This window comes from Perca flavescens, chromosome 23 (assembly GCF_004354835.1).
Source record: "Perca flavescens isolate YP-PL-M2 chromosome 23, PFLA_1.0, whole genome shotgun sequence".
Lineage (NCBI taxonomy): Eukaryota > Metazoa > Chordata > Actinopteri > Perciformes > Percidae > Perca > Perca flavescens.
The window spans coordinates 1,108,940-1,126,992 of record NC_041353.1 but is presented as its reverse complement, the minus strand read 5'-3'; the positions used below and the strand labels follow the sequence as shown (position 1 = coordinate 1,126,992).

Sequence of the window (18,053 nt, the reverse complement as noted above, 5' to 3'; positions counted from 1 at the left end):
GACGCCAGCCACCCTCCTGAGGAAACCCATTTCGCCGCTTGTACCCTGGATCTCGTTCTTTCGGTCATGACCCAGCCTTCATGACCATAGGTGAGGGTAGGAACGAAAACTGACCGGTAGATCGAGAGCTTTGCCTTCTGGCTCAGCTCTCTTTTTCGTCACAACGGTGCGATAGATTGAATGCAATACCGCACCCGCTGCGCCGATTCTCCGACCAATCTCCCGCCCCATTGTCCCCTCACTCGCGAACAAAACCCCAAGGTACTTGAACTCCTTCACTTGGGGTAAGGACTCATTCCCTACCTGGAGAAGGCATTCCATCGGTTTCCTGCTGAGAACCATGGCCTCCGATTTAGAGGTGCTGATCCTCATCCCAACCGCTTCACACTCGGTTGCGAACCGATCCAGTGAGTGCTGAAGGTCGCAGGCCGATGATGCCATCAGGACCACATCATCTGCAAAGAGCAGCGATGAGATCCCCAGCCCACCAAACTGCAACCCCTCCCCACCCCGACTACGCCTCGATATCCTGTCCATAAATATTACAAACAGGATTGGTGACAAAGCGCAGCCCTGGCGGAGGCCAACCCTCACCTGAAACGAGTCCGACTTACTACCGAGAACCCGGACACAGCTCTCACTTTGGTCATACAGAGATTGGATGGCCCTGAGTAGAGACCCTCACCCCATACTCCCCGCAGCACCTCCCACAGTATCTCCCGGGGACCCGGTCATACGCCTTCTCCAAATCCACAAAACACATGTAGACCGGTTGGGCATACTCCCAGGCTCCCTCCAGGATCCTTGCGAGTGAAGAGCTGGTCCGTTGTTCCACGACCAGGACGGAATCCGCATTGTTCCTCCTCAACCCGAGGTTCGACTATCGGCCGAACCCTCCTTTCCAGCACCTTGGAGTAGACTTTACCAGGGAGGCTGAGAAGTGTGATACCCCTATAATTGGCACACACCCTCTGGTCCCCCTTTTTAAAAAGAGGAACCACCACCCCAGTCTGCCACTCCTTTGGCACCGTCCCCAGACTTCCACGCAATGTTGAAGAGGCGTGTCAACCAGGACAACCCCTCCACACCCAGAGCCTTGAGCATTTCTGGACGGATCTCATCAATCCCGGGGCTTTGCCACTGTGTAGTTGTTTGACTACATCAGTGACTTCCGCCTGGGAAATCGGCGACAATCCCCGTTATCCTCCAGCTCTGCCTCTAACATAGAGGGCGATTAGTCGGATTCAGGAGTTCCTCAAAGTGCTCCCTCCACCGCCCTATTACCTCCTCAGTGGAGGTCAACAGTGTCCCATCCTTACTGTACACAGCTTGGATGGTTCCCCGCTTCCCCTCCTGAGGTGGCGAACAGTTTTCCAGAAACACTTTGGTGCCGACCGAAAGTCCTTCTCCATGTCTTCTCCAAACTTCTCCCACACCCGCTGCTTTGCCTCTTTCACGGCAGAGGCTGCAGCCCTTCGGGCCTTCGGTACCCTGCAACTGCCTCCGGAGTCCTCCGAGATAACATATCCCGGAAGGACTCCTTCTTCAGTCGGACGGCTTCCCTGACCACTGGTGTCCACCACGGTGTTCGTGGGTTACCGCCCCTTGAGGCACCTAAGATCCTAAGACCACAGCTCCTCGCCGCAGCTTCAGCAATGGAAACTTTGAACATTGTCCACTCGGGTTCAATGCCCCCAGCCTCCACAGGGATGCACGAAAAGCTCCGCCGGAGGTGTGAGTTGAAAGTCTGTCGGACAGGGCCTCCTCCAGACGTTCCCAATTTACCCGCACTACACGTTTGGGCTTACCAGGTCTGTCCAGAGTCTTCCCCACCCCTGACCCAACTCACCACCAGATGGTGATCGGTTGACAGCTCTGCCCCTCTCTTCACCCGAGTGTCCAAAACATACGGCCTCAGATCAGATGAAACGATTATGAAATCGATCATTGACCTTCGGCCTAGGGTGCTCTGGTACCAGGTACACTTATGAGCATCCCTATGTTCGAACATGGTGTTCGTTATAGACAATCCATGACTAGCACAGAAGTCCAACAACAAACAACCACTCTGGTTTGGATCAGGGAGGCCGTTCCTCCCAATCACGCCTCTCAGGTGTCTCCATCATTGCCCACGTGTGCGTTGAAGTCCCCAGCAGAACAATGGAGTCCCCCACTGGAGCCCCATGCAGGACTCCAGTCAAGGTCTCCAAGAAGGCCGAATACTCCGAACTCCTGTTTGGTGCATATGCACAAACAACAGTCAGAGTTTTCCCCCACAACCCGCAGGCGTGGGGAGGCGACCCTCCTAGCCCACCGGGTAAACTCCAACACAGCGGCGCTCAGCCGGGGCTTGTGAGTATCCCCACACCCGCCCGGCGCCTCACACCCTGGGCAACTCCGGAGAAGAAAAGAGTCCAACCCCTATCCAGGAGTATGGTTCCAGAACCGAGACTGTGCGTGAGGTAAGCCCCACCAGATCTAACCGTAGCGCCCACCTCCCGCACCAGTTCCGGCTCCTTCCCCCACAGAGAGGTGACGTTCCACGTCCCCAGAGCCAGCGTCTGCCGCCCGGGTCTGGTCCGTCGAGGCCCCTGACCTTCACTGCCACCCATGTGGCATCGCACCCGACCCCAACGGTTCCTCCCACAGGTGGTGGGCCCATGGGCTGGAGAGATGGGAGCCATGTAGCTTGTTCGGGCTGTGCCCGGCCGGGCTCCGTGGGCAAACCCGCCACCAGGCGCTCGCCCGACGAGCCCGCCGTCTGGGCCTGGCTCCAGACGGGGCCCCGGCTTCCTCCGGGCAGGGTCACTCCATCTCTACCTTGCTTCTTCATTGGGGTTTTTGAACCATTCTTTGTCTGGCCCCTCACCTGAGACCACTTTGCCTTGGGAGACCCTACCAGGAGCACAAAGCTCCAGACAACACAGCCCTCAGGTTCACAGAGACACACAAACCTCTCCACCACGATAAGGTGATGGTTCACGGAGAAGACTAAAATAATTATACCAGAATATTGAATGAATTGAGTGATGGATTCTGAACATCTTAAATGTAGCATTTCAATGTTTTTCAGTTCCAAGGCTGTTCACTGCCCACTGGACTGTTCCTCTTTATATAGATGTAAAAATGTTTTGCGCTGGTCAGGCGGTACTTGGCTTAAAAACAGAATTCAAAGGGGGTACATTATTGACAACAGTTTGAGAACCCCTCTGGTTTAGAGGACTTGATTGACATGAAATACGACGTCATGCATTTTGGACACATTTTTGCCCTTTTTTCATTTTTTTGGGGTGGCATTTTAGGCCTTTATTTTTATAGAACAGCGTAGACAAGAAAGGGAGAGAGAGAGAGAGAGAGAGAGAGAGGGGGGGGGAATGACACGCAGCAAAGGACCACAGTCGGAGTCAAACCCGGCCCGTTGCATTGAGGACTGAGCCTTTATATATGGGCGCACACTCTACCAACTGAGCTATCTGGGCCCCCATTGTTGCTATTTTTGTATCCATTTCTCGACCCATTTTTGTCACTTTTCTGATGCATTTTTGAATATTCTTTTGGCTCTTTTTTTTTTTTACCAATTTGTGGCGTTTTTTAAAAGCATTTTTGACCCTTTTTTTGGCACTTTTTATAAGCTCTCAACGTTTTGGTGCGCTTTTTGATTCTCTCTTTACTCTTTTGTTGACCCTTTTGGCACTTTCTTTTATGCTTTGTCTATACTTAAGGACTTAAGGAGGAAATACAAGTAATCGGAGTACTTCTTCCACCCCTGTTGTTTACTTCTTATTTATCTCCAGTTTAAAGGCTGAGAGAGAGAGAGATGCATTTCCTAGCATCTGAATGTACAACTGTACTGTTGAATGATTATGACGATAAACTAAAACCTGAACCCAACCCAAGGGTCCTTCAGGATGATGATAGTGAGCGTAAAGGGACTCACAGGTATGTAGTTGGCGTTGATGTAGTCCAGTCCTTCATCGCTGTGCATCGAGAACAACTTGACCCGACTGAAGTCATCTGGAGGGGACAGATTTCAACGTCGGAGTTATAGAGCATGTAGAGAACCACACGGCCATTTAAAACCCATTAGAACCAAGCAGGAATAGAAAGAAGAATACACAACAAGATTATTAACAAAAACACACACACACACACACACACACACACACACACAGACACAGAGAGACACACACACACACACACACACACAGGGACATATACACACACACACACACACACACACACACAGGGACACACACACACACACACACACACACACACACACAGGGACATACACACACACACACACACACACACACACACACACACAGGACATATACACACACACACACACACACACACACACACACACACAGAGAGAGAGAGACACACACACACACACACACACACACACACACACAGAGACACACACACACAGATAGAGAGACACACACACACACAGAGACACACACACACACACAGAGACACACACACACACACACACACACACACACACAGAGACACACACACACACACACACAGAGACTGAGCTCTCTTAAAGGAGCCACAGCATGTAAACATGTTCTATAAAATGAGCACCATACGGGACCTTTAAGACGAGACAGGGTAATTAAATGTTAATATAAATGTAGTTCTTTAGTTTGAGACACTTTGTGCGGTCGTGCTCCAGCACCCATGATGCTTTGCTGTCGGCGACTGACTCACAGGGGAGGATGTTGGTGTATCTGTTCTTCGGCCTGTTGACGGGCAGGTCTGCTGCATCATGGGAAAGATCCAGACCGACACTCTTCAGCTCCTAAAAGCACACCGACACGGTGTTAATTTAGGGCTGTCCTCGACTAAAGAACTTCTTAGTCGACTAACACTTATAGGATTTTGTCGACTAATCGATTATTTGATTTAATTGACAGAGCTGTGCTCTTTGAGAGGTGGTTAAGACTAGAAAAGCTCAATATAAATGTAGTTAATTAACCATCTGTAAAACTGAGTTTCTCCACAATTAATCCTGCAAAAAGCACCACTTTAAATCTTGTGTTTACCAGAAATGTGCTCAGAAGTTTCTTGGAAATAAGTAATTAAGCATGAATAAGCATAAAAAATGACTAATGGACTAAAGAAATCTTAGTCGACTAAGACCAAAACGACCGATTAGTCGACTAATCGACTAAGAGGTGGCAGCCATACTTTAATTATTCAGAGAAAATAAATACATGTCACTGCAGACACAAAAAGTCTTCATCACAGCAATTTAATTCAGGACTGTAGGCTATGTCAGAGCAGGGGGAATGAGAGGGAGGAAACGTAGCAGAAGATATTCCTTTTCAAACCTAAACACCAGTGTAAATGTATAAATACTGCAGCAGAGTAAACGTGTGAGTACTTGTACCTCAAACTGCAGAGAGAACTTGTAGGCCGAGTCTTTGCCCATTTCTTTGAAGTACGCTTCAAAGTCGTCCAGCTGCACGGGACTGAAATAATATAATTAGACATCGTTACGGGTCAGAAAACACTCAAAATATGAGAGAACACGTCACTACTTTAAATCCATTCAATCAACAGGGCGAGGGTCTGTTTCTAACACAAATATCGTACAGATGTCCACTTACACACACGGAAAGATCTAAATCTGACGGTTAGATTTCCATTAATTATACAGACTCCCTGAAGGCATCAAAACTATGAATGAACACATATGGAATTATGTACTTAACAAAAAAGTGTGAAATAACTGAAAACATGTCTTATATTTTAGATTCTTCAAAGTAGCCACCCTTTGTTTTTTCATTAATAAGGGAAAAACTTCCACTAATTAACCCTGACAAAGCACACCTGTGTCTGATGGGAAACTGGTCCAGTATTAAACCAGAACCGGGCTGTGATGTTACCCTACAGGAGTAATGTTCAGCAGCAGTTAGAGTCCACTAAAAGTTCTGTTGTTGCTGCTGACAGACTCACGTTATTATTCTAAGTGTCTGACAACATTATGGGATGGATCCCTACAGAGATAGACCTTTTAGTTAAAGAGTAAGATCCTTTTAGTTTAACATGAAACAGCCCTAAAATCACCATCACCAAACTACACCAGACTCCATGTAAATAATCAGGACTTTTATCATCATAAAACACACATCATTCAAAGTGGACAGAAACTAAATACAACTATCAAAAGCCGTCTTGGTTCATCTTTCCACTGTTCCAACAATCACCACTCTGGTTTGGTTGAAATAAACCCTTAATTCACCCATTTACATGTGGAGATATGCTGGCTCTATACACGCTAAAAGTCCTGATTATTTACATGGAGTCTGGTGGAGATATGCTGGCTCTATACACGCTAAAAGTCCTGATTATTTACATGGAGTCTGGTGGAGATATGCTGGCTCTATACACGCTTAAAGTCCTGATTATTTACATGGAGTCTGGTGGAGATATGCTGACTCTATACATGCTAAAAGTCCTGATTATTTACATGGAGTCTGGTGGAGATATGCTGACTCTATACATGCTGGTGGAGTTTGGTGATGGTGATTTCGGGGCTGTTTCGTGTTAAACTAAAATGATCTTACTCTTTAACTCAAAGTGGACTCCAACTGCTGCTGAACATTAGTCCTGTAGGGCTACATTACAGCTTGTTTCTCTCTTAATACTGGACCAGTTTCAAAGACTGTTACATCAGTCATGATAACATAGGGAAAGCAAACCATCCAGGTTGAGAAACACCAACATACCCTTTAACCTTCTATACAGTTTTATGATTTAATACTCTCATATAACGTAGTACTGTCCCATCTGTCCATACTTGCCCCTCTCGCTGCCAGTTTCCTGTCTTAATATGAAATATTCTGTTTCACTTTAATCTGCAGGATTACACAGTTTGGATGTTCTCTGTTTTCCGGCTGAAGGCTGTTATTAGTGCGATGGCAGCACACACACACATACATACATACACACATACACAAATACGCAACATAAATCATGAATAAAAGCAGAGGATGAAGAAGCCCACAGAGTGACAGAAAGCCACATGTTGCCGTTTAGTCATGTTACCTTGTTAGCTTCCGTTTCTTTAAAGCTGTCTTGCTCCTATAAAATACAAACGTGAAGTTCCTCATGACAATAAACTGCAGTAATATTTCAATAAACCTCATCACACTAATACTATCAGTGTTGTACAGCCCTGCAGACATTAGAGGGTTCGACCGATGTCGGTATTTAAAGCCTTTATTGATTGTGATATGTTTTAAATCTTAAGAAAAGGTAATTGCGTGGCTCGGTTGGCTCAGCTGGTAGAGCAGGCGCGCATACTGTATGTAGAGGTTTACTCCTTGACGCAGCAGCCGCGTGTTCGACTCTGTCCTGCGGCCCATTGCTGCATGTCATTCCCCCCCCTCTCTCTCTCTCTCCTTTCATGTCTTCAGCTGTCCTGTGAAAATAAAGGCCTAAAACTGCCCGAAAAAATAATCTTTAAAGGGCCGGGCTCTAGCAAACCCAGTGAGTCCTTTGCAGTGGCGCGGGTTTGAATCCAAGCAGCTGCCCTTTGCTGCGTGTCTCCCCCATCTCTCTCCCCCTTTCATGTCTATCCACTGTCACTATATAACAAAGGGAAAAGCCCTAAAAAAATAATCTTAAAAAAATCCCCACCATAGCTTTTCATTCTCTGTTAATATGAAGAGATATTTTGTAATGATTTTTCACAGGTGTTTTTCCGTATTTTTATTTCTTGTATTAACAGAAGTGTCTAAGTGTTTAACCCTTGTGTGGTGTTCATATATATATATATATATATATATATATATATATATTTTTTTTTTTTTTTTTTTTTTAATTTTTATTTGATTAGGACAATGCACATTAATCAACATTTCTGTAAATGCGCCAGTGTTAGCCAGTCGGCTAATTTACAACTGTAGTCCTAGTATGAATGCATTTGTGTTACACATCCAATGTTCCCGGGTCTGGTGGACCCAGCACATTATTAGTACATTATTTAAATCAATATAGCCATAACAATTTATGTAAAAAATACTTAATAGATGTTTACTTTAGCTCAATTACCAATGGTATATATACATAATTTATGGTTCATATTTGCCATTTACCCCCTGTAAGATCACATTTATGATCATATGATCATTTTTTGTGAGAAAATATGAAATTCAATTATAAAAAAGGTTTTAAAACAAGGTTTTTTTGATCATTATTGGTGCTTATTTCTTAATCAGAACAGGTGAAAGTGCTTGAGATGGAACAATTTTGTAACTTTGTGTGGGAATAGCAGGTGCAGAAAGAAAGAAACATGTAGCACCTTCATTTAAATACACTCGGGTCCAGTAGACCCAAACACCTCATATGTAATAGTTATGTGTAGGGGGGGGGGTACCATGTGCAGTCATTGAAAATTAGTTATAAAATAAAATGAGCTAAGGCCAATGAGTTTGAGTTAGAAGAAATATTAAATAGCATAATTTTTCTTTTAGCAAACACTGAAAACGGGTCCCACAGACCCGAACACCACAGCAAGGGTTAAAAGGTACAGACGATATACTGTAAATTTACAGAATTTTCCATTTTGGGATTAATAGAAATGTCCGTAAAGTTAACAGAAAACGTACTGTTCATTTTCTGTCAGGAAATTATCCGTTTTTTTTTTTTACAGTGCAATTGTAAATTATCTTAAAATCTACATTGCAAATTGGAGTTTCTATGTGAATTTATTTATGTCCCAATTTTAGATCGTTTCCAATGAAAGGGAAAATGTAAAAGTATTTTTATCATGATCTATTTCATTATGGTCCAACATTTTACAAAAAGCTGCCAAGGAGAAAAACACAATTAGTATTAATTAGTAATTACATATCGGAAATAAAATCAGGATATTAAAATACTATCTATATTCAAATGTCCAGTTTTTATTTCGTTTTTAAGTTGCACTATTTAAGTACGCTAATTAGAAACTTAAAATAAAAAGTCTAATTGACATTCTGTTTGATGTAAATATGCTTTTGGATTTACATTGTCATACATGAAATAAAAAATGTAAATTAAAAAGGTCCACTGTGTAGGAATGTCTCCCGTCTAGAGGTGAAATTGTATTTAGCTTTTACAATGGTCTGTATGTGTGTGTCTGTGTGTCTCTGTGTGTGTGTGTCTGTGTGTCTCTGTGTGTGTGTGTGTCTCTGTGTGTGTGTGTCTGTGTGTCTCTGTGTGTGTGTGTGTCTCTGTGTGTGTGTGTCTGTGTGTCTGTGTGTGTGTGTGTGTGTGTGTGTCTGTGTGTCTCTGTCTGTATGTGTATGTCTATGTGTCTCTGTGTGTGTGTGTCTGTGTGTCTCTGTGTGTGTGTGTGTCTGTGTGTCTCTGTGTGTGTGTGTGTCTCTGTGTCTATGTGTGTGTGTGTGTGTCTGTGTGTCTCTGTGTGTGTGTGTGTGTCTGTGTGTGTGTGTGTCTGTGTGTCTCTGTGTGTGTGTGTGTCTCTGTGTCTATGTGTGTGTGTGTGTGTGTGTGTCTGTGTGTGTGTGTGTGTCTGTGTGTCTCTGTGTGTGTGTGTGTGTGTGTCTCTGTGTGTGTGTGTGTCTCTGTGTCTGTGTGTGTGTGTGTGTGTGTGTGTCTGTGTGTGTGTGTGTCTGTGTGTCTCTGTGTGTGTGTGTGTGTCTCTGTGTCTATGTGTGTGTGTGTGTCTGTGTGTCTCTGTGTGTGTGTGTGTGTCTGTGTGTCTCTGTGTGTGTGTGTGTCTGTGTGTCTCTGTGTGTGTGTGTGTCTGTGTCTCTGTTTGTGTGTGTGTCTCTGTGTCTATGTGTCTCTGTGTGTGTCTGTGTGTGTCTATGTGTCTCTGTGTGTGTGTGTCTGTGTGTGTCTACGTGTGTGTGTGTCTCGGTGTCTCTGTGTTTGTGTCTGTGTGTGTGTGTCTGTGTGTCTCTGTGTGTGTGTCTGTGTGTGTGTGTGTCTGTGTGTGTCTATGTGTCTCTGTGTGTGTGTGTGTCTATGTGTCTCTGTGTGTCTGTGTGTCTCTGTGTGTGTGTGTGTCTATGTGTCTCTGTGTGTGTGTGTCTGTGTGTGTCTATGTGTGTGTGTGTCTCTGTGTCTCTGTTTTGTCTGTGTGTGTGTGTGTGTGTGTGTGTGTCTGTGTGTCTCTGTGTGTGTGTGTGTGTGTGTGTGTCTGTGTGTCTGTGTGTGTGTCTGTGTGTCTCTGTGTGTGTGTCTGTGTGTGTCTATGTGTCTGTGTGTGTGTGTGTCTATGTGTCTCTGTGTGTCTGTGTGTGTGTGTGTGTCTATGTGTCTGTGTGTGTGTGTCTGTGTGTGTCTATGTGTGTGTGTGTCTCTGTGTCTCTGTGTTTGTGTCTGTGTGTGTGTGTCTGTGTGTGTGTCTATGTGTCTGTGTGTGTGTGTGTGTGTGTCTGTGTGTGTGTGTGTGTCTGTGTCTCTGTGTTTGTGTCTGTGTGTGTGTGTCTCTGTGTCTCTGTGTGTGTGTGTCTATGTGTCTCTGTGTGTGTGTGTCTGTGTGTGTCTATGTGTGTGTGTGTCTGTGTGTGTGTCTGTGTGTGTGTCTATGTGTCTCTGTGTGTGTGTGTGTGTCTGTGTGTCTCTGTGTGTGTGTCTCTGTGTCTCTGTGTGTGTGTGTGTGTGTGTGTCTATGTGTCTCTGTGTGTGTGTCTATGTGTGTGTGTCTATGTGTCTGTGTGTGTGTGTCTATGTGTGTGTGTGTGTGTGTGTGTGTGTGTGTCTGTGTGTGTGTGTGTGTGTGTGTGTGTGTGTGTCTGTGTGTGTGTGTGTCTATGTGTCTCTGTGTGTGTGTGTCTATGTGTGTGTGTGTGTGTCTATGTGTGTGTGTCTATGTGTGTGTGTCTATGTGTGTGTGTGTGTGTGTGTGTCTGTGTGTCTGTGTGTGTGTGTCTATGTGTGTGTGTCTATGTGTGTGTGTCTATGTGTCTGTGTGTGTGTGTGTATGTGTGTGTGTCTATGTGTGTGTGTCTATGTGTCTCTGTGTGTGTGTCTATGTGTGTGTGTCTATGTGTCTGTGTGTGTGTGTCTATGTGTGTGTGTCTATGTGTCTGTGTGTGTGTGTCTATGTGTGTGTGTCTATGTGTGTGTGTCTATGTGTCTGTGTGTGTGTGTGTGTGTCTATGTGTCTCTGTGTGTGTGTGTGTGTGTATGTGTCTCTGTGTGTGTGTCTGTGTGTGTGTGTCTGTCTGTCAGTGACCAGCACCTCTCACTGATCTCCTACTCCGTCTCAGCTGGTTTCAGTCAGCTGGCTCTGAACAAAACGCGTTGTGGATCAGCTAGACAGGTCGGCTAGTGCTGTACTCGGCCATTACAGTTTTTCAAAATGGAGGAAAGACATGGAAGCCTCCTTGGACTTGCCCGTCCGATGTAAACACAGATAAGAAATTCTTGCTTACGAGGATGAGTCAGATCATTGGCTGAGGTCATTTTAAACCAATGAGGACATATTTATGAATGAAGACATTTGTTGACATTGATTTTAGCTAATAAAATACTACCCAAAACACTACACAGTGTAACTTTAATTGGACATTTTTGATTTATCAAACATCCACATGATTTAATTTGATTATCGGCAGCCAAAGGCCAGTATGGAACCATCCATCGGTCGAACCCTCGAGAACAGAGCTTTAAAAACATCCTAATAGCCTATCACATCAGCGTATCAACAGCATGCTCAGTGATTCGTCGAAATCTTACACAAACTGTTTAATGCAGAAACCTTGGTGTAAAAAAAAAAAAAAAAGCATGCAGCCTTTTTACATTTACAGTCATTAATCTTTCACAAGTCATGCTTCTGTATTTGCATTCTGGAGTCAAATCTGGTTATTTAAAGAGCCACTCTCTGATCGTGTCACAGCTCACCGAATCCCAAAATGTTCTCTCAGCTCAGAGCTGATAGGATATTTAGAGATTTGGGGGCATTCTGTAGTCAGTCAGTGTATCTTTAACCAGCAACATGCACTATAGAAACATCTAGGTCTAAAGCCCAGCTCAGAGCAAAGATTCGCGACGAGACAAGTTAAAACTTGCATCGCGTCCCTGAAAGCTTCTGAAAGCACCAACGAGACTGTCCTAACTTCCGACTTCGAGGCCTTTTTGTAGCTGTGTGTCTCATTTGTTGCGTCTAAATATGACGTAAATAATAAATTAATTATTCCTCTGATTCACACGGCTTTGTCCGAGGCGCTGCCTCTCTTCAGTCTCTCTCTAGCTCCACCGTACGTGCTCGCGAGCGCACGTTGAGCCTCCGTTAACAGTTTGTAATTTTTTATTATGGATTATTTCATTGTAGCTGACTATACCATCTGACTTCTCTATTGGCTGTAGAAACAGGAGACGTCTCTTATGTTGTAAAACCAGCCTCTGGAGACTCCACCAGCTGACTTCTCTATTGGCTGATGTCTCTTATGTTGTAAAACCAGCCTCTGGAGACTCCACCAGCTGACTTCTCTATTGGCTGATGTCTCTTATGTTGTAAAACCAGCCTCTGGAGACTCCACCAGCTGACTTCTCTATTGGCTGATGTCTCTTATGTTGTAAAACCCGCCTCTGGAGACTCCACCAGCTGACTTCTCTATTGGCTGATGTCTCTTACGTTGTAAAACCCGCCTCTGGAGACTCCACCAGCTGACTTCTCTATTGGCTGATGTCTCTTACGTTGTAAAACCAGCCTCTGGAGACTCCACCAGCTGACTTCTCTATTGGCTGATGTCTCTTATGTTGTAAAACCAGCCTCTGGAGACTCCACCAGCTGACTTCTCTATTGGCTGATGTCTCTTATCTTGTAAAACCAGCCTCTGGAGACTCCACCAGCTGACTTCTCTATTGGCTGATGTCTCTTATGTTGTAAAACCAGCCTCTGGAGACTCCACCAGCTGACTTCTCTATTGGCTGATGTCTCTTATCTTGTAAAACCAGCCTCTGGAGACTCCACCAGCTGACTTCTCTTGGCTGACGTCTCTTATGTTGTAAAACCAGCCTCTGGAGACTCCACCAGCTGACTTCTCTATTGGCTGATGTCTCTTATGTTGTAAAACCAGCCTCTGGAGACTCCACCAGCTGACTTCTCTATTCGCTGATGTCTCTTATGTTGTAAAACCAGCCTCTGGAGACTCCACCAGCTGACTTCTCTATTGGCTGATGTCTCTTATGTTGTAAAACCAGCCTCTGGAGACTCCACCAGCTGACTTCTCTATTGGCTGATGTCTCTTATGTTCTAAAACCAGCCTCTGGAGACTCCACCAGCTGACTTCTCTATTGGCTGATGTCTCTTATGTTCTAAAACCAGCCTCTGGAGACTCCACCAGCTGACTTCTCTATTGGCTATTCGCTTCAGAACGCTGAAACATTTCTCTGCGACGTTCTAGAAACGTTTTTTGTCTCGTTGTGAATCTTTGATCTGAACTGGGCTTAACAGAACATACAGCAGATAAAAGCTACTCTAAAAGCAGCACTAAATACTGAAAGTCTACTTCTTAAGTGAAATCTAACAAAAAGGAAGACAGACAGACGGCATGCAGACACCAAACATGGAGCAAAGCCGAAGTTAGCATCAACAGCTAGCATCATTCTACATCCAACATGTTAGTGTGACTTTGAGAGTTCAACCAGACACAGCATTGCAAGACAAAGTTCAACATGTCAGAAAAATCATCTGCTGACTTCCTGTTTCCCCATAAATGAAATTGGACTAAAGAAACTAATTTTTATTTTTTATTTCAAAATGTAGCTTTCAAGTGTTAAAGAATAGTTCTGATGATATTCTATATTTTGTTTTGTCAACAAATCCCATGTGCAGATTCAAACCAACAATTAATCTACAAACATACTGTATCAAAGCCTGATATATTTTAATGCTTCTGTGCCATAGAGCGCCATTGTCTAAAAACACAATTAACTTTTGTGTTGTCCTCCCGGGTGAAAACTGAAAAAACTTTTTTATTTTAATGTTTCTTTAATATTTTGTTATTGCTTTATTCAACGTTTTCTACGCTACAGCCATTACATACACCCCTTAAAACGACTTATTACCACAAGTTTTACAATTAGTTTTTCAAAATTCATGGTCAACAAACCAAACTAATTTTTTTGTTAAAAATAGAGAAATTATTGAAATCATGATTATTTTGACAATTAAGTTAAAATCTGAGGAAAGACTTTTGTCAGAGTTTAGTCCCCCCAAATGCTGTAAAATATAATATAACATCCAGAATTCAATAATATTGCGAAGAACGTTGTATTGAACCAACCGTTTTGTTTTTTTTGGGCAATTTGGTTGAAAGAAACCCATATTTTTGTGTAGAAACTTTGACCCTCTGGCAGGCACTACATGTCAATCAGGATCAGGACAAACAGACTCAGGAACAGCTTCTTTCCACAAACCATCACCACACTGAACACACACACACTCACTAGCAATGGGTCCAAAAACTGTGAAAAAGTGTTAATTTTCTGTCTGTCTGTTTTCATTGTATTTTGTTGAAAATAGTAAAGATTTGTCCCAAATACAATCATGTCCGTATGATCCTTGAGTTCTTTAAAGTTAGACAATTACAGGACATCTAAGAGTTTGTTTCCTTAAATCAATATTTGAGAGCAATGACTCACTTACTGCGTTTCCTCTGCATTAATATTAAGTTCTGTATTCTGTCTACTAATTGAAGGAAAGCATGTAAATAGAGAAAGTAACAGGACCCAGAATCAAGCCTTGAGGCACACCACATCTTTAAATGCATTGTTGGTTTTGGTCTTTTTGTGGGATTTGTTGACAATAGTAAAAACACAGAATATCACCGGACGTCTCGTTTAGTTCTGGATCCAGAGATGATCCGGCGGCTCCGCACGGAGGTCACTTTGGTTCAAATGGAGAGTTAAAAACAATGTCTCTGATCAATACTGTGGGCTGTGGCTCTGCTTACGACATGCCCCTGAAGTGAAGTGTTTTTTTTTGGGGGGTCAGCAAGTGCTTACTTACCAAGGATTAATATAAAAAGCCAAAAGATAGTCAGTCCAAAGGCAGGATGGCAGTAGGGTAAGGAAGGCAAAGAGGCTTCTTCGCCTGAAGGGAGGGGTTCAAATAAAAAATAAATAAAAACACACACACACACACACACACAAGTGAAAATAAAGAAAAACAGACACCAGGGGGTGATAGGTGGGGACAGAACATGGCACTCCATTAGTAAAGAGGCACAGAGCGCTCGAGAGCTTCACATTAGTGCTGAACACAGAGTTAATGCATCATGCAGCCGTTCAGAAAGTGTCCCGTTGTCTCTCTGCAGGACAACAGGGGTCTGTTTGCTGCAGGACATCAATGGCCGCCTCTGTCTCCTTCAACAACCTCCAGCCTGAGGCTGTGACATCAGTGCTGCGTCCTCCCGGCCCGGCCCACAATGCAACACTCAACAGCCTCGTGTATAAACACATTTTGTCACTCTGTGGCGTGTCGTCACATCGCGTGACGGACACCTGAATGAACCCGATGACCTCTTTAACATTGTCGTGACCCCTCCCCCCACTGATGCAGATTACACATTTAGAAACTCAATTTAGGGTTAGTTTTAGTTTTTCATCCACTTCGGGGTAGATTAGTCAAAATATGTCAACTATTTTACTTAAAATATGTCAACTATTTTACTTAAAATATTTAGACTCTGGAGCTTCGTGTAGAACTTTGAAAAAAAGTTTAAATATATTTAAGAAAAAAGTTGAAATATTTTAAGTGAAAAAGTCGAAATATTTTGAGTAAAAAAGTCCAAATATTTTAAGTAAGAAAGTCCAAATATTTTAAGTAAAAAAGTCCAAATATTTTAAGTAAAAAAGTCCAAATATTTTAAGTAAAAAAGTCTAAATATATTACGTAAAAAAGTCCAAATATTTTAAGTCCAAATATTTTAAGTAAAAAAGTCCAAATATTTTGAGGAAAGAAAGTTGAAATTCTTTGAACAAAAAGAGTCGGAATATTTAAAGAATTCTAATCATTTTATTAATGTGTGAAGGACGGCTGTGTGCAGATGAGATTACATCGTTAGTAGTTAAAAGCCCCGTGAGATAAAGATGCGATGGAGACCTCGTAGTAATAATTGTGTTGTTGTGTTTGTACGTTTTATGGATGTATGATACAACTGAGGGGGCAAAGCCTACGGTGGCCTACAGGGGCAAACGCACTGGGACTTAATGAAACCAAGGGGTGTCAGCTTCGCTTCAGAACTTGAACCTCCTGTGGCTCCATTTTGTTGCTACCTGGCCATCACCTGCCGTTAGCATCCCATTGACTCCCATTCATTCTGACGTCACTTTGACAGAGAATAACTTCACATCTGAAGCGTTTAAAGACTCTATTTCTCCGTTGTTTATTTCTAAAGAAACACGACAATGTATAAAAGGCTCCATTACCTTGTAGCTCACGTTATGGCTCCGTAGCAGACGCTTTTATAAAAATAGGCTAACGATTGGGTCATAACCACGAGACTAATGCTGCATTCCAGACACAGTTTTTAGCCCGTAAGTTACGACTTCAAGTCACGACTCATGACTTGGTAGCGTTCCAGGCATAGTCATCACAAACCCTTCTAGGTAGCGGCTACCTAACGTTGACATTAGCTATCTAGGTTACTTTACGCTGCCTATTTATATCTATTTATTTCTACTTATCAATGTTAATCAGAGGTGTATATATCTATGACTGTTAATCACCGGCGTCTGTACTAGCATGTTAGTGATCAGTAATTACTAATGTTAACTAGCATGTTAGTGATCAATAATTACTAATGTTAACTAGCATGTTAGTGATCAGTAATTACTAATGTTAACTAGCATGTTAGTGATCAGTAATCACTAATGTTAACTAGCATGTTAGTGATCAGTAATTAGCCTGTGTCTATGTTATCTCCTTACATATACCTACGCTCTCCGTTGGATAGTTTCAATGTAACGGCACCCTACGGTACCGTCTATTCACTGGATGGTTTCAAGGTAACGGCACCCTAAGGTACCGTCTATTCACTGGATAGTTTCAATGTAACGGCACCCTATGGTACCATCTATTCACTGGATTGTTTCAAGGTAACCGCACCCTATGGTACTGTCTATTCACTGGATGGTTTCAAAGTAATCGCACCCTACGGTACCGTCTATTCGCTGGATGGTTTCAAGGTAACAGCACCCTACGGTACCGTCTATTTGCTGGATGGTTTCAATGTAACGGCACCCTACGGTACCGTCTATTTGCTGGATGGTTTCAAGGTATCGGTCGGTGGCTAACATTAGCACATAAGCCCGTACTTTTTGATGTTCTTTTGAAGATGTTTTCTTATTTTGCTTGTGTTTTGTCTATTTGCGTGTGTTTCATTAAGTTGCAGTGCTGTTTGCCCCTGGCGGCCACCATAAAAGCCCCCCCTTCTTTGCCCCCTCGTGGCGCCGGGGGTGCGATCTATCTGCATCAGTGGCGGCGTCCCCTCTTCTCTTCACATCCACGCTGCTGTAACAACATGCAGCCGAAGCGAAAACACAACTTCAGCGTCACACCGAGAAGACATCAATGATGGAAGGTCAAATACAACAGCAGATGAGAGCCAAGCTTCTGCCTTCACTGACCGTCTTTCAGCCGTTATATTAATCACTAATTAGTCAGAAACAGCAGAGACTTTTCTCCGCTTCCTTTAGAAAGAGTCTCATTTTTAAAAGAACAAACAGACTGAATCCGCATTTGCTTGTTTTGTAGAATTTAACACAACTTTTCCTCCAAAAACAACATTAAGTCCCTTTAATCTGAGATTAAGGGGAAATCCTGAGCTTTCATCAACAAATATTCCATTTCAGATGGTCCAAACAAAGCAGGCAGGGGCTCATCTTTATCGTCAACGCGCAGTTTAAAGCGCCAAAGACCAACTTAAGTCTGTAGCTACGTGGTCAAATCCCTAATCTGCCTCCTCAATCCCCTGCCGGCCGCTAATCTGCCTCTGATTGGGTCTCTGAGAGTGTTTGCAGTGACAGGCTTTGACATCAGTCCTGAGGATTCAGGATCTTCAAATCTG

General features: G+C 43.5%; 2 protein-coding genes across 3 annotated transcripts in view; one reads left to right on the top strand and one right to left on the bottom strand.

Annotated features, from left to right (window-relative positions):
• Positions 1-18,053, top strand: part of LOC114550445 (NLR family CARD domain-containing protein 3-like) — a 689,968-nt gene that overhangs the window by 382,513 nt on the left and 289,402 nt on the right. The window lies entirely within an intron of this gene.
• ptpro (protein tyrosine phosphatase receptor type O) overlaps positions 1-18,053 on the bottom strand; it is a 54,522-nt gene that overhangs the window by 20,239 nt on the left and 16,230 nt on the right. Inside the window, exons 5-9 of one of the 2 annotated variants that reach the window (XM_028571236.1) lie at positions 14,993-15,076; positions 7,066-7,101; positions 5,405-5,486; positions 4,723-4,813; positions 3,938-4,014 (exon numbers count right to left, since the gene is read on the bottom strand). In XM_028571236.1, coding sequence (XP_028427037.1) covers positions 3,938-4,014; positions 4,723-4,813; positions 5,405-5,486; positions 7,066-7,101; positions 14,993-15,076 — 370 coding nt within the window. The remainder of the gene's footprint in view (positions 1-3,937; positions 4,015-4,722; positions 4,814-5,404; positions 5,487-7,065; positions 7,102-14,992; positions 15,077-18,053) is intronic. The other variant, XM_028571235.1, reaches the window with a different exon arrangement.